This window comes from Primulina huaijiensis, unplaced genomic scaffold (assembly GCF_012295235.1).
Source record: "Primulina huaijiensis isolate GDHJ02 unplaced genomic scaffold, ASM1229523v2 scaffold37775, whole genome shotgun sequence".
In the NCBI taxonomy this organism is placed as follows: domain Eukaryota; kingdom Viridiplantae; phylum Streptophyta; class Magnoliopsida; order Lamiales; family Gesneriaceae; genus Primulina; species Primulina huaijiensis.
The window spans coordinates 520,491-538,189 of NW_027358831.1; the positions used below are offsets into that span (position 1 = coordinate 520,491).

A 17,699-nucleotide genomic window follows, 5' to 3' on the forward strand; every position below is an offset into this window, starting at 1 on the left:
CAGACCATAAAGTTGTCACTCACGGCAAAAAGAATATCAAGCCATAGAGCTCAACTGAAAGGGCAAGAAAAATTAGATAGTCTAAACTCCCCAAGCCTACGACACATTGCACACATCTCTTGCCCAGAACAAAAGGCAAGTGATCCTTGACGCTAACCATGGAATAAAATTATTTCATTAAAATGTAAGGTTTTGATGCCGAGGCCCATGACCCACAGGATCTATGAGGTCGGAAGAATAGATGAGCTCGGCAAAACACCTGAAGTGAGCCATGTCGGTTGGATTACAATTACAGTGAAAACTTTTTAATTGAAAATCACATAATAATAAAATATGAAATGAGGCAATATTAAATGCTAGATTGTTGATCCAAGTTCTGGTAATAGCGAGTTCTGAAACTATATTTAAAATCAAAGAACGATCGAAACGAATAAATCTGCATTCCATTATCAACTTGTTAAAACGGCTAAAAAGAATTGGGAAAATTTGATACAGGTTGAATTTTCTGTGGAAAAAAGGGGAAACAAGAAATATTCTTCTTTCTATACGTTGAGATTCCATTTACGAACCCTACAAAAATTGCAATGCGCCTGTAGAAAATACATGCATGCTCTTGCCATCGCCAGCTAGAAATCCCGCAACAAAGTATCCATCTGTTAAGCTTGTGCTGGGAATCCATGGTAATATATCAGGTGTATGTTTCTATAAAAAATCCTAATCGTCAGGATCCATTTCCTCGTCCTGCTCCGATGTGGGGGCAGTGATTGGTTGGCTACTTTGATCAGACTCCAAAAGTCCTAAATCAGCGTCATCTTCTGGCGTTTCAGACTCATCAGCAATGTCATCTTGTGATTCATCACTGTTAAGACCTTGATCCAACACTTTGGGGCACTCGTCCTGCCCCTGATACAGAATTTGGAGATTACTGCCCTTTCTTGAATTACCAATCTTAGTATTCTTGAGAGTTGCACATGAGCATTCTGGTATGGGGTGAGAAAGGAAAGAGTTTGGTCTTGATAGAAGAAACTCTCGCATAACGCCATCTTCTGTTGTGCTTTTGTTTAAGTGTTCTCTAATGGAGAGTGTCAAATTGAGTCGGGAATAGTAAAGATTATCTCGAGTACTATTGATCAGTTGAGCGAGATATTTTCTGGGTAAATGGACAGAAATATGGAAACGAAATTAGAGAGGGTAAAGAAAAAACCGTGTAAAAGAAGCATGTAAAAGAAGCAGAAACAAAATTCAATATTAGCGTGTAAGACTGCAAGTATTAGCCTCTTGACAATTGAAAGACAATTTTACGGTTTACCTGTCAGGTCTGTACGTTCTACTGGAAGCCATCTTATACAGGCGGTGTCCCATTATCAAGCTGGAAAAATCTGGCCATCCACTGCCATCATTGTCAAAACCGGGAAAGAATGCATCAGCTTCCACAGAAACAATATAATCAATAGCATCCCACAGCAAACGATGCGCTCGGTTTCTTAAATCGTTTGGTGAAGGCTCAGGTTCAGAATCCTTCTCAGCAATCCAACCATACCAGCCTTCTTTTTCGTGTCGATAAATAGGTCGGTCAGGAGGTGGAGGAAGAGGCCTAGGACGAGGGCCAGCTTTTTCCCATTCTTTTTTTAATTGTTTTGCACTGTGTGCTGGAGGGAATTCAAAAGAATCCAGAGGAAGTGGGGTTTCTGGGCCAACGATTTTGGCCAGCTCTTGTTTACTGCACAAAGAAGTACGATCCACTAAGTTGGTGTACATGGCACGCAAAGGAATCACAACTCTTTGACCACCAAAGGTTTCAGAACCTGCCAAGTATATTCTTGTTCTTGGAGGATAACCCAAAGCTCGAAGGAGAAGTCCAACCTACATTATCATAAACAAGATGACAGAAGCCCATGATTAACTCACACACGAATAAAAACTAAAGATGAAGGTAAATGCAGTTCCTAGAAGAAACATGAATGGAGGAAGCAAAAGTGCACAGCGCAAAGGTTGCAAATGATGCAAAACAAACGTTATTCTTCATCATTGCGTTGAATTTACACCACATAAAATCAGTCAGCATTCTATAGAAACCATGAAAAGATTGGACATAGGAAAAACAATAAAATACTAACACGTTAAAATCATAGCGAACACATTTGGTCGATTCCAATTGAATGGAAATCACCCGCAAAAAACATTAATCTTATGTTTCTAAATAGTTAGGGTATAACACTTTTTTCCCTGAATCAGGAAAAAAAGAATTTCCAAAATAAATGATTGGCACTGTGAACGATGGTACCTCTTCAGGCATTAATGGGCATGAACCATTGGCTTTTAGGCTGTGTGAATCCACACTCTCTTCTTTTATTATGCCTTGTTTGATCATCTGTTTTCGCCGGAATTGTATGAGTTCTGTGTGTACGTCCTACATAAAAATAAGCTAACCATTAGGGCAAAGTTACAAAATAGACTCAAATAGCACTGTTCACTTCTGTGACTAACTAATTTACAAATGTCATTAAAAGAAGATCTAGAGGCATGGGCATGCATAGGGAAGTACGAGGAAGGGAGGGTGGTGGAGTCTAATAATAAAGAGTAATGTCCTCCTTCCTACTACAACAAAAGTGCCTAGTAGAAGTGTAAGACATCAATGCAATAGACGACTCCCATTATTACAACATGAATCACCAGATCAACTAGAACTGTTTCTATTGCAAAGACGTCAAAATCACAACTATTTTTATCATTTGTAATCTAGAAATCAGAAATTAAGAGCATAGCTGATGAAAACTGGAGATGGATGGTGAAAACATGATAAAGATTTAAAGATACCTGGAAAAGTTCAGCACAATCATGATATGCTAGGACATCCCTCTTCAAACCAGGATGATAAGCGAGATATGGTTGACCTGACCCTCGTAACCTATAGACGAGAAAACATAATAAGAGCATAGCGTAATCAAAATATCGTTCTTAAAAGCATATGGCTAACATTTGCATGAAAACCATCCCAAATTGAATACATGAATTCCCTGAAAAATCGATGGAATTATACAGAAACCAGTATATATAATAACACTCTCTCTACAACAATAATCAAACATTATTCACCGTACTAAATACCTTATTTCACCCAGGAGCATAATTATTTAACACGCAGGGTGCGCTAAAGCACACCATTTCTCATGAAGCAGTTGGCATAATGTGTAGCATGTGGTTTACGGACATAAGCCGCACCATGCATGAATTTTTAGAATGTGCACATATAAATGAAATTTACTACAATCATTTGCAAACTGCAAAAACCTAGGAACGTGAAAAATCGAGTCAAAATTTAAACTTGCTGGATTGTTTAAAAAAAGACAACTGAGGAAGTGTGCTGGAATTAAATTGCTGTAAACAGAGAGAAAGAATTGCTTCTTGGACTTTTGTTCCCGTGATTGAGAAAAAACAAAAAAAAAGAAAGAAAATTGTTGTGCAATTGAATTGCGGAGAGCCCCGGGACTTTTGCATGACTTGAGCCCAGTATAAGGCACGCAAAGTGGCATGCATTTAACGACTATGCCAAGAACACAGCAATTTTGATACACTTCGAGGTAAAGAAAAAGAAGTTTTCATGGTCCCTCAAAATATTGACCACACCTCCTGCAATGCCAGCCTACTTCGAAATGACTGCAAGTATTTGATTTGAAAAATTACTAAGGAAAAATCTGACTCCTTTTACCACTACATTGGTGAAAAAACATAAGTCAGCTTCTCAGGTAATTATGAACCAGGAGCAAAGAACTATAATTAGCAATCAAAACACCAAATTGCCACCATAAATCATGGTCCCAAACTGACGAAAAAAACCATGGAAAGCAATCACACAACTCACCTCTTCACGATCTGGTTCCCAACTTCAACAATTTCTGCACGGAAATGAAGTGCATGATATGCAACTCGACATCTGAGCCTTTGGTACTCAACCAGGCTTGAGGGAAGAATCGACTAGGAAGCAGAAGAGAAAAAAATCCTATTGTAATCAGAGAGAGAAGGCAAGGGCATGGTAAAGCATCAAAGAACAGGAAAACAATAATATCGCCTCTATGATACTGACTCAAAAGGTCAAAACAATCAGATTAGTAGATATTTAGAAAAAGGCGAGAGATCAAATAAGCAGAACTGTAAGTTGGTTAGAATGCTGATGATATCATTAACAGCATAGTTTTCAATGATTGTACTGCCCTGGATATAAACCACAAAAAAAATTTAGTCTTTTATTGTCTCTATCTCTTAACTTAATGACCCAAACTAGATAACATACCTGTTCAGGTTATATCCCTTTATCTAGGGTACTGGAGATGGTATCAGTTCGCCATAACAGTGCATTGAATAAATTTTGTAGTTACACACTTTAGTCTTTTCATTTGCTGAGATTTAGCGGAGTAGCTAAAATCTTAAGTCCCCTTGCCATCGTTCAATAAAAGAGCTTTATGTCTAGTCAATTTGGACATCAATATCTATAGAACGTAATCATGGTTTCTAAAACTATAATACCATATACATCTATACAGGAGATAAATAGAGAGTATGTGTACCTGTAGGCATCCTCCATCAGTAAGTATCAAGCCAACGACCTTAGCACTCTTTAATTTTGGTAAAACATCCTGCAGATAATAATTGGGAGAAGACAACCTTTTGGGTTTAAAAATTGGATATTGCTTGCGCTTCCTGCCCTCCATCAAGTCATGAGGTAGGTTTTTTGCAATAACCACATCATTTGCTAGGACTGATATGAATTGTTCCTCGTTGTAAAGATACGAAAAACTCTTGAACTTGGAACTGCCACTAAGATATTTAATGCCACTTAGAATTCATACAAGCACAATGTGATATTTTTATTCATCCGCCTTCTTTCAAACTTAGTAAAAACCTGATTCCTTTTGATTGAGTACTTTCTTGAATCTCCGGGATGACAAGAGTAGCATTTAGAAGCCTGGAAACTGCGACCAGATCACAGATCTAGCAAATTTACAGCCCTTTAGGAACTTCACATTGAAAAGAGATAAAGATGTTTTAGAGGAGAAAGCGGAGATTACCGAGGCTTTAATCTTCTCAAAGTCACCATGAACTTTAGCATATATGAAACCGTTGTTCTGCTCGTGTGGAACTGAAACAGGAAAAAATCAGTTTCCCCGAAGTGTAAAAGTAGGGTGGGATTTTAAGGCAAGTTTTAGAGGAGCCATTGAATCAACAACGCGAAACAAATCCCCACTACTTTCATTATTTTGAACGGTGGTAAATTTTCAGGATGATCATGCTCACACAAGTACATGTAAACAATGCAACTTTGGTTGAATGGACATACTGTTTAACATTATATCCAAAAATAGTAATTTCAAGCCCAAAATATTTGAAAAATAAACAAACTATAAAAAAGGGGAATGAATGGATTACATTCAGAAACAAATGCTGAGTGAAAACGGTTGGCCATTAGTGGCGACATATTGGATATCAGGCTCTGAATAATACTGTAAGCGAAGTGATCATTCCCAAAAGAAACATGCATGGTAAATTACCAGGATAAGGCATACTTCTCCGATTTGCATAAGGCTGCAAGGCCTCCAGAGCCTTCACCTTGCCCCACAGCTTCCTATATCCAGCACCCTTGAGAAGCATCCAACAAAATTATTAACATGATATAACAAATCTCATATGTCACGCAAAATTTTTAACCTGAATTGGTAAAGTAAAGCAATTCACAAATTTAATTTAGCAATTATTTTACCTTTCTGCCAGGTTTTTCAGGGTAATTCAAATCCTCAGTAAAGGCCGAAATGGAGCTATAATGCATCATACTGGCGCTGGACTTAGCAAGAAACAAGTGCACCAACAAGGACATAAATGATAATACCAGTCCACCCAAGGCCGCCCATTTTATTTTGGATTTCATTCTAACCCTTAAAGCCAGCCAAAATTGATATCTGCTCCCGCTACACTACACATCAGTATTCACATTTGAATGTTCAATAATCCCGGAAAAAGAAAAAATAAACTATATAAACCACAATCCCACAGCATAAATGTTAAAACCGAATCTCCAAAATTTATACGACTATTTAATTCACTCAACTCCTTCTACAATCTCACACACAAAACAACAATTCTTCCACTAGTATCAACATCTAGTGCCGATTTTGAAGACAACTATGGTCAAAATAATAACAGGCCAATTGATAAAGATTAAACCAATAGAAAAAATGTAAACAAACCGCAGTGACCGGAAATTGAGATTGTTACTGACAGAATGCATCAAACAACACCATGAGACCGGAGCCTCCCAACAAATTATCCACAGTGGCGCAAGTTGGTGGCGCTGGGTTCATCACCAGATCACGGATCGGCTGATTCGACTCGGTAATCGACTCATCTACACATCTATTTTCGAAAGGTATTAAACAAAAGCAAATTGGGTTTCTGCGAAATCACGAAACCCTTTTCCGTGTACAATTAACTCTTTTGCTGGATCGATGCCCCAAAAGGTTCGTAAGCAGCGATATTATAATATTATATTAGAAGATGCTGGATCGTTTACTTTTTACAAATCCAAATAATAGTAAAAAAATTGGAAAACAAAATGTTCTTAAATTGGAGAATCGAGGATTGAAGGTGTAATCAATTGGCTGGGGTTTAAGATCTATATACCAAATATCATGAAAATCATTTCTTTTTCTTTTTTTTTTTAACATGGATCCACATGCGTGATAACGTTATCCTACATATTAAAAATAAAATGAGAGGAAAAAATATTTTATAAGGACATACTTTATATTAATATAATAATTTGAATTAACCATTTTTAAAAATAAAAATGTATATAAATTAGTTTTTATAGGGATCTATTGTGCAGTCGCATAAACGCATTTTCATAAACAAAGATGTATACAAATTAGTTTTTATAATGGCCTATTGTGCCGGGCCTAAGCCCAAGACCTGATATCATAGTCGGTCACAAGTAAGAGCACCGAAAAATAAATGTTATGCAAAGAAAAGTGCTGTATGGTTCTATTTTTTGAACATGTATGAGTCATCTTTAGATTCTCATGGATAAATAGGAAGGACGCGACGAGGACGTCACGTTCAGAAAGAGTTATAACTATGACAATTTTGTCACACATTTATTGAAAATGAAAGTTTACAATTTTTTATATGTGTTTACGATAGATTATTATGGTAATTTGGATCAACTATTTTCGTAAAAAGACGACGAATACGAATTAGTTTATATAATGTTTATTGTACAGTTGCTCAGGCGCGAGCCTGAGTTTGAAGCGTGATATCATGTGTCAAACTCACCCGAAATTGTCTTGATACTAAAAATCGAACTTTTGATCAATTGTTAAGCGTTTAACTGTTATACCAACTTAAACAACTATCACATCAACTCAAACACCCCTTCCAAGCAATCATAAAAAACTTGCACACCAGACAAACGTTCTTCTATTATCATTTACCAATAACACATATGATTAAATAAATATTTTATAAAAAAAACCAATAATTTTTTAAAAATCTAATATAGTTTAATTTTTTATTAAGAAATGGAATGTTTCATTAAAAACCAGAAGAGCTTACATATAACGGTATAAAAATCATTATATCCGATAAAAATTTCTTACAAAAATTCATGGGAAGCTAAATTATGAAACATTTCATTTGTTGAATGATTTTTTAAAAAATTGTTCTTATATTATATTATTTTAAACCCCAAAATACTCAAAATAAAAATCGAACCTCGCACTTTGAGTCTTTGATTACGTAAACCTCGCACTTTGACCCCAAAATACTCAATAAACTCAAACGCTTCTTCTCTCATTGTCTTCGCTGATTTGATTATATTTCGATTTTAATTTTTTACTGTGTTCTGCTTATTTTTTCGAGTGATCAGATGGGTCCGTTTTTTGCAATCCTATGGGCTTATAGTCTTTGTCTTTGTCACCAGATTGCACTGGAGGTGCTCTGGATTACGCGAACCCGGTTGGATCATGAATATGAATACCCGCCTAGACTTATCTCTCGGTGCAAGGGCCAGTTGCCCTTGTTCTTCCATCGTGGGTGCAACTTGGCTGCCAAATGATATGTAAATGACGGATTGGATAGGCAGTAGGCTGAGTCGAAGAGTTTGAAATAAGATTTCAGGTTCAAAAGAAAACAAGCGTCTAAATTGTCTATATTTCTTCGCTTCTTATTACTTTGATAATAAGGGACGATATTTTGTACGAGATGGATATCGGCTACAGTGGAGGTTATTCTCACCGGTTACGATCATGTATTGAAGACAACATCAAGGACCAGTACATTAGATTTATGTGAATGGATGCGAGCACAACTGTCGAAGGAAGAGTTTGAGATATTCCCATTCTTTACCTGGGCTATCTGGAAAGAAAAACAGAAACTTCTACATAATAATGGTAGAAGTGCGATGACAGAGAGAGTAGCTGGGAGCTCAGAGCTACTTTCGGACTTTCAAACAACAAGATTGGTAGAGAAGCATGTCAACGTAGTGCCTAAGCGCAGGGCCGAGAAGAGTTGGAAACCTTCAGACAGGAGCGCTTTCAAGCTAAATGTAGATGCATGCATGTGTCAGTGAGAGATTGAATCACTGAAGTGTGGGTGGAATACGGCGAGGCAAGCAAGGTAGACTTCTACTGGCATTTGGGAAGCAAATCAGTCAACCCATATCGGTGGTCGATGGAGAGTTATTAGCCATCAAGGAAGGGTTCAATCTGCTGTATGAGAAGAATTTTGTGGATGTTCAAGTAGCGACAAATTCTTTATTGACAGTGGAATCAGTCACGGTCTTACAAGAAGAACTAGGTTATGTCCGAAAGTGCGCATTAGAAATTAATAAAGATTTGTAGACACCGATGATATCAAGGGTTATTCATGAATTTAAAACGGTTAATAGTATAGTTCATAATATTGCGTTTTTTTTTCTTACTCCCTTTTATCTTTTGTTTGAATGAAAGATGAGTTTCTTTGGTGTGATTTGTTGAACTTGTGAGAAACGATTTTACTCAATAAAATGTAAGTTTATCTTTAACAAAAATAAGCTTGAATTAAAATTGTTAAAATATAATTATTTTTTTTCTAGAAAAAAATTACATTTATCTCGGAAATACAAAATATATTTTATGTTTTTCATTCCTTGAAATTAAAATAAATATGATGACTTAATTTATTTCATATCCCCACAATTAATTTAGAATTTTTTTAATGTTTGTATACTGCAAATATGAAATTATAAAATTGTGTTTAATCGGTTTGATGTGATTAATAATCTAATTCAAATAAATGTTTTGCTTCGTTGTAAAAATTACAATGATCTAATTCAAATAAATGTTTTGCTTCATAGTAAAAATTACGATATTAACGAATCAATCAAAACAAACATATAATCATGTACTTAATTATATTAATAAGATATTTTAATAATCCCAAAGTCGCGACTGAGTCGTACTCATTTGAGATAATTCATTTTTCTAAATAAAATTTAGTTGTTGCTGTTTCCATCTACACCTTGGTGGTCAAAATCTGGACCAAATCCTTTAAAGAAGCCTTGGAAGTGGATGGTAAGCCAGCCTCGAACATACGGCTCACATTCTTTGCTCTTTCATGTGCTGCTTTATCTTCCATCAGCCTATCGATCTCTTCCAGTATGTCGCTCTTCTTCACCATCTCTGATGAATTATCACCACTCGTAACCATGGCTCCTATCTTCAGGTAATCCACCACAAGTTTCGCAATATAGAATTGGTCGCCCCTGATCGGCCAAGCCAAGATCGGAACTCCCCGCCCGATTGCCTCCACGCTCGAATTCCAGCCGCAATGGGATAAAAATCCGCCGGTTGAGGGATGACTCAATATAAGTAGCTGAGGAGCCCACCCCATTATAATCATCCCTCGTTTTCCAACCTTTTCTTGCAATCCTATGGGCTTATAGCCTTCTTCTTCATCGTTTGGATGACTGGGTTTGTCGCCAAATAGCAGTGGAGGTGGTCTGGATTTACCAGAATTCGGTTGGATCACCCATACAAATGCCCATCTCGACTCTCTCAGTGCATCGGCTAGTTGCCCGTATTCTTCCATCGTGGGTCCAACTTCGCTGCCAAATGATATGTAAATGACGGATCGGCTGGGCATTGAGTCCAACCATTGGATAACTTCATCCTCTGTGTAATTCGATTTACGGTTTGATGATCTACTGTCCCGGTCGCGACTGAATGTTTCAGTTGATAGCCAGTATGTTTCCGGCAGCAACGGGCCGATGCCGAATACTGGTTTGTCTACTTGATTCGCTAGATAGTCGAGAAAAGGGCACTCTAGATCTTGACACGTGTTGAACAGCAAAGCTTTGAAATCATCTGCCTCTTCCAGCCAACCAGGTGCCTGGCCCGGTTCACGGTGGCCAAAACCGTGCCTCCCACCTGGACCACGGTGGCCAAAACCGTGCCTTCCACCTGGACCACGGTGATCGGATTCACTAGCACCATGCGGGCCTCTATGGTTCCGCCTTCTAGTATCGGAGTATCTGAGCGCCACGCAGTCGGGTAACCCAGTCAGCAGCCGTGTCTCCCCCGGTTTCATATTGTTCACGTGGGCTTTCCACGCGGCGTGCTCCATAGCTGCGGAGACGGCACCGGAAGTGAAGAACGAGAAAATGGGTATATTCTCTCTTATGAAAATGTTCTTGCACCAGTTCATCATAGAGTCCATCACCACACATCCTGGTCGGGTCTTGGCCGGGACATTATTATATCTCTCAGAAAGAAAAACCTCAATCCCCTGTGCCAGTTGCTGATTCAGGTGATCCCGGTTATGGCCATGATCGGGTCCATTCCCTGCAGCTTCGGTTGGCGGTGCTTCGATGTGAAGCACTTCAATAGATGGGTGGTGCTGGTGGAGAGCAGAAGGAATAGAGGAAGATAGATGAGAAGGGATGATCAAAATGAGTCTGGATTTGGTATAAGGAGAAAGGTACTTGCAGAGCTCCACGCTGGGATTGAGGTGACCCTGGCCGAAAAATGGCAATACCAAAATATCCCCGGTGGCTTCCATTATACAATTTTGATGTTTTGATAATACAGAGTGTANAAAAAGAAAAGATGAATCAAGTACGTAGACTTGGAAGACAAGTCATTCTTAAGAAGGCTAGTCAATATTTGAGACTTGAAGGTATAATGATCTTTGACTGATTGGTTGAAGACAAAAAACGTGGCGTTACTTAGTTGTGTTGTGTTCATATATATAAATTGTGTTGTGTTCATATATATATATATATATATATATATATATAGTATAATATTACCATTACTTAATTGTGTTGTGTTCATAGATGGCGTGATTTTTTTTTTTTAAAAAAAAAAAATTTAAGTCACTCCTCTTGAAGAGGCGTGACACGTTAGTTTGTCAAACTTTTTTGTTTTACTAAAGCATTATGAAATGTGCGGTAAACGATTAAAAAGCCCCATCATATTAGATATATCTACGAAAAATTTATGTATGAAAAAATTGACAAAAATTTGTGTGAGAATGTCTCACGGATCGTATTTTGTAATACAGATCTCTTGTTTGGGTCATCAATGAAAAATATTATTTTTTATGCTAAGAGTATTATTTTTTATTGTGAATATCGGTATGATTGACATGTCTCACAGATAAAGATTCGTTAGACCCTCTCACAAAAGACATACTCTGAAAAATTTATGTATGAAAATAAAAACAAAATTTTTTTTTTTATTATTTCCATTCGTCTTCTCTAATACAAATTACACTCCTTTTTCGTATAGATATGATTCTAATAATGATAATATGTTTATATACATTAAAATCTTAATTATTTTTGTTTGATCATTCTGACATAACAAATCAAATATATATTTTGTTTTCACAATCGAAACAAAAGCTGCACACAAAATATAAATTTTTCATTGGAAACTCAATTTTTGGGCCAATATTATATATATCGCTTATTTAAAAAAAATTTAATGAATCAAATGGATCATGTTAATCTAACATAATAATATCTGGAGAGTTATTACAAATTTATGAAGCGTGCATCCAATTCTGGGCTCAAATTTGATCCAATTAGAAATGTACAATTTATATATGTGTATTATACAGTTATTACAATAAATATATGTTCATTATATCAAAATGATTTTAGACGACCTAGTATTTTAGGGTTTTGTCATTATAGTGACATTAACAGTGATGATCGTTGTATTTATCAAAGATGGATGTTTTCCAATCTTAAGGCAATGTTTGTTTAAAACATAGATGTGACAGAAAATATCATTATTTTTTTAAAACAAAAACGGTAACAAAATTTTTAGCCCGTATTGTAAAACTAATTATATTGATCGACAAGTTTTGATCCGGAAGAAGTGATTGAGATGGTAAATATATACATGAAGCGATATTCAACTTTGAGAAGATAAGTTGGTTCGATCACATGTTAATCATAAATCACTCGTCTCATTATAATAAAAAAAATCCATCTCAAATAACATTTTACATCCAATAAAAATTCATCAAAACAATCAAATATGACATCATTATTTCGAATAAACCATAAATAGAATTTAGTATTTTTTATGACGTAAAAACTTAATACTGTTATCAATTGATACATACTGAGTAAATTTCTCAACTAATGTAATAGTTTGCCACCTATGTTAGAGGGATAAAATATACTAAACAAAAATTGTTTGGTATGAGAACAAATTTGGTGTATTTGGTCGTTAACTTATCGAGACAAACAAACAAGTACTCGCCCCCTTTACAATTATACATCACACACAAACAAAAACCTATTTGGTACTTCAAGAGATCATTAATTAGTGGGCTTCTCGTCATATCCTGTCAGATTTTTTTTGCACACAGTGAAGATCCTAAGTAATGTCTCGGCCTCCAATAAGAACTCCTAATTTATTGTCCCCCGGAAATATCTCAAGTTATTTTCCCCGTTTTATTTAATTTCATTTTCCTGATGTATGCTTAATTAAAAGACAGGGTCACACCACGCGACAACATTGATTATACATAGTATAGGACAGAGTTAGAAAATGGGAGTTGCGAAGAAAAAAAATTGAAAATTTTAGAAGTTGCAAAAACTGATTTTAGGAGGAAATGTGAAAAAAAATATAATTAATTTTAGATTATCTAAAATTATCTAGACTATTGTTATGTAGAAAATTTGAAGATTTTTTTTTGGCATTTATAGATTATGCTATGGTTTAAATAGTTCGGAAATTGGTAGCTGAACCTTCGTGGGCAAGCTAAATCAAGCAATAAAAGTACGATAGAAATGTGATGCACGACCACAAATGTCACTTTCATTATTGCCTTTGGCATCGACAAGTTTTAAGAATGGAGCCACGTAAATGGTTTCAGGGGTTCGGTGCGATGAAGTTAAAGCCTAAGTTACGTATATATGATAGGGGAGTAAAGGATACGATAGATGGGGGTTCCAAAGTCAATTTTAGCTAGGTTGATTTGTTGGTTTTTTGGATTAAACACCCCATTTTTTATGAAAATTTGCAATTTTCTTTGTTGTCGAAATTAAGTTATTTTTTTTTTTTTATTTTTGACAATTTCGGTTTTTTTTAATTTAAGTTTTTGTTTTTTAATTTTTACAATTTCGGTATTTTTTTTATATCGAAAATGATTGCATAAATTCTTCATACGTGATTGTCACGTTGAAAAAAAAAATCAAAATACAAAAAACACAAAAATAATAGACTAAAAATAATATTTGACTACATTATTAAATCACAAGAAGACCACAAATATTTTAGACCAAAGTTGCAATTTTGACAGTTTTTAAGAAATGGGTCGTGTCATATTATTACTATTATTATTTTAAATGGGTTCAGGTCAGATTCTCGTTAGTTTAAATTGTTTTAATTAATAGAAATGTGACAAACTTTAGGAAATTAAATCAATAATTTCATTTTCAACTATAAATGTCGTGAAAATGTTTATGGAGGAAAATATTAAAAATTTAAATTTTTTAGTGGGATTCACTGATATCTTTTAGGATATGATTCGCTTATAATCGAACCGACCGAACAAGAATTAGCAAAATCAAACAAATAGCTATTTGTTTTGATCAACTGAATTGGTCGTTTTTAGCCATTAAAATCGATCGGACCCAACTACAGTACTATAGAATATGGTTCGAGTTGAGAGTTTTTCGGTTGGCTCGGGTTCGGGTTGAGCAATTTTTGAATAGTACTATTGTTCAACTCGACCCAACTCAACCCACCCGAATTGACACTCCTAATTCAAGATAGAGTACTATAGAATATGGCTAAAGCTAGGTATGAACAGGAAACTCGTTTTCATACAAATGAAATAAATAAATAAATTTCATCTCAATCTATGAAATTTATATTACAAGCATTACAAAACTTACATGAGATCGTCTTACAGATTAATTTTATGAGACAGATCTCTAACACGACTCGATTCATTATAAAATATTATATTTTACATTAAAAATATTATTTTTTCATTTTAAATATTGATCAGATTAACCAATATAACGAACCAATTCGACCACTAGCCTCGTGTTTATGAGTGCGGTTGTGAGTTACTTAACACGTGAAAAGACTTGGTTTCAACCGACACAAGACATCAAATCAAATGGTCACCATTAACTTAAATATCAAATGGTCACCATTCTTTGCTAGAAAAATAAGAAATATTCACATGCAAGACAGTCTTCGCATGTCCCACAAATTAAATTTGGCTACATTTTTCGACCACGATTATTAAATAGAGTACTAATGTTTGTTCTCTATCCTTCAATATATAATTAAATATATGTATCATGCATTATTGTATGCATAACAACATGCAATTTTCACATAATTGTATGATTTACGAAATTTAAATATTAGACGAATAGAAGGACAAATATAATAAATTTTAGAATGATTTTGTTAAACATCTTATCGAATCATGAGTAAAATTTATCATCCATGACCTAAATGCATCAAATTAAATACATTTTTTTTGTAATTGATGCGATCCGAGCGAATAGGGCGAGCTGAGCGGGCTATCCATCGAATCTGGTATAATAATGTTGATGAGGGAAAAGAGCACATCAATATGTATAAAACCAAGGATGTATGTCTCGAGTCTGGTTACAATGATATCCTGAAAACAAGAAGATAAACTCGTGAATGAGTGTCAGAGGGGTATCCGACGTGACAACTCCGATACTTAAGTCAGCAGGTGAAGATGATGAAAACTAGTGTAGCTTGGGAGAAAAAATAAATGCTACTGGTGTAAATATATCTGAGTGAGTCTATTTAACGTACAATGAACCTGCTAGTTATAGGAAGGAAAATCAAGGATTATTTCGTTTTCAGTGTCTACTTACCACTCATAGTCTTTGATGTTGATTACGTGTCACGCCGCCATACCTTTTCCATCACGTCACATCAGTAAGATTCTGTCGGGAACGTTTATCGAGATAATATCTTATTTGCTTACACACTCGAGTGCGGTACTGTTATCGAGGCACACCGGGTAGAGAATCATCACCTTGGAGTTTACCCGAGAGGTCGGGCCTCTAGTTACCCGGCTAGATGACGACATCCCAAGCACTTCCTTTGCCCGTCTAAACACCCAAAATCATTCTACCACCTTTCCACGATCCGGGATATCTATACATTGATGACCCGAGTTCTTTCTATTATTACTGATTTATCTATAACCCGAGATCTTATGGAGTATCACCAATAATGATGAGATTTATCATCATTATCCATCTGATTAACCCGTCGTGGATGTATACTATTTAATAGAGTAAGGTTGTGGACTCTAATTTTAATAATGACTACTTTTTTTAAAAAAAAAGTATGCAACTAATTTCGCGGTCACGTGGGAAGCGTGGGTGACATTTGGTCGGTCGTCTTCCGGGCACTTTTAAATAAATGGAAACAACTATTTTTTTTCCTTTTTCGTAAATTAAAAGATTGTCACAAAATATTCGTGGAAAAAATAATATTTCGTAATTGAATTGCTTTCGAACTTTTACATTAATGGTTGAACTTTGTTGTAGGGTTTGATTCAATGTATAAGAATCTGATATTATCATCTATATTAATTGTGCAAACATATCATGTGTAAGAACGAAAAAATTCGTTTTTATTTGTTCAATTCTTGAAATCATTCTTTTTGATTTCATAAAAATTAATGTTTAGTCATGCATGAATTCGTTTATTAATTATGGTCCTACAATGTGCTTGATGACATGCTACCTTGAGTATTATTAATATATCAATCATTCAATCGTGCATCCAATAGTTCATATATCAATATGTGAATAATATTAATGTTGATAATACTAATGTAAAAAAAAAAACTCGAATATTAATGTTTAAGGTTTGTTTAGTTGAGATGATGAAATTTATAAGATTTAATGATTAAATAATATTGTGATTATTAAATAATTCGAGTATGAAGTGATTAGTATTGAATAAATAATAATATATTTAATTTGATTAATTAAATTTGAAGTAAAATAATAAAATTACATTTGTGTCAATTTCAATCATTAATAAGATAATATTACAAGTTTATATTCAATTATAAATAAATAATTAATGATTTCATCGTACATAAAATTGAAATCAAAATTTTGATATGCATTTCATCATATACATAAAATTGAAATAAAAAATTTGATATGCATTTACTTATAATATTCAATATGCTAATATAAGTTTCAATCACTGAAATTCCACGTGAAGTGAGGACAAGATCCTGCAAAAAAAAACTTGGTAAAATTTAATTGGCGCCGTCACTCATGTTCAAATGTTATTTTTTTAGTTCGACAAAGTGGTAATAATTTAGTAATTGATTGAAATGACATAGTACCAACTAAAATAAATACAAATGACCATCGAATCACATGTATGTATTAACATAAGAACCAAAATAAAGTAAAAATGACAAAAACAAAGGTCACAATTAGTGTAGGTCAACCCTCCATGCCCCCCTTTTTTTTTTATTAATTAAGAGTGAGTTTATAGTTGCATCATGTGCTAAATCCAATAAACATATGTTTTTTTTAATGTCATGATAAAGCAAATATATTGAAGTTATATAAGTAATTTTTTTTGTTGAGTACACTCCGGATACGGGTCGGGAAATTTTTCGGTTTCACGTAAGTTTGAAGAAAAATTAATGCCAACTCACATGCATGATCATGCGACACGAGTTTTGCTTTAAAGTAATGATGGACATTCATCTATATTTTACAATCCACACTCAACTTTAAATTTTGTTTAATTTTTTTGGATTGAATTTTTATTTTCTGTTTTTTCCCGTTTTAATTCGTCTGTCGTCCACAATATTGGATCGAACCGCCATGTTTGTTGGTTGCGTATTTGCTCGACGCGCAATGGGTTCTTCAGCGGCAATGACAATAGTTACTATACCTATAATTTATGTATATGATTAATTATTTGCTAATTTCATGCATTAAAAATAGAATATTTTTGCACATCAATCTCTATTTGTTAGCTAGGAACAGCCTTCACACGCTTGTGTATGTATAAATTAGTCTTTTTAGTTTCCAATATTTTTGTTGATGTGAATTAATTCACGCGGAAAAGTCTCGAGATCATATGAAAATTAAAATTTGAAAGATGAAT

At 34.8% G+C, this 17,699-nt stretch overlaps 2 protein-coding genes across 4 annotated transcripts; both read right to left on the reverse strand.

Annotated features, from left to right (window-relative positions):
• Positions 1–420: 420 nt before the first annotated feature.
• LOC140968707 (protein EMBRYO SAC DEVELOPMENT ARREST 30-like) lies at positions 421–6,691 on the reverse strand. Of its 3 annotated transcripts, none has more exons than XM_073429767.1 (11): positions 6,272–6,691; positions 5,756–5,965; positions 5,547–5,634; positions 5,067–5,137; positions 4,901–4,989; positions 4,566–4,815; positions 3,863–3,975; positions 2,818–2,908; positions 2,285–2,410; positions 1,310–1,863; positions 421–1,150 (listed from the first exon to the last, which is right to left on the reverse strand). In XM_073429767.1, exons 1-11 carry the CDS (start codon positions 6,278–6,280, stop codon positions 715–717), a joined length of 2,037 nt encoding a protein of 678 aa, XP_073285868.1. In that variant the 5' UTR covers positions 6,281–6,691; the 3' UTR covers positions 421–714. The 3 variants fall into 3 exon arrangements, with proteins under 3 accessions (XP_073285868.1, XP_073285871.1, XP_073285870.1); XM_073429770.1 differs by having other exon boundaries at positions 6,240–6,691; XM_073429769.1 differs by having other exon boundaries at positions 4,566–4,809; positions 6,272–6,690.
• Positions 6,692–9,368: 2,677 nt separating this feature from the next.
• Positions 9,369–11,111, reverse strand: LOC140968656 (UDP-glycosyltransferase 73B4-like). Its single transcript, XM_073429680.1, has one exon. It carries the CDS (start codon positions 11,083–11,085, stop codon positions 9,541–9,543), a length of 1,545 nt encoding a protein of 514 aa, XP_073285781.1. The 5' UTR covers positions 11,086–11,111; the 3' UTR covers positions 9,369–9,540.
• Positions 11,112–17,699: the final 6,588 nt, after the last annotated feature.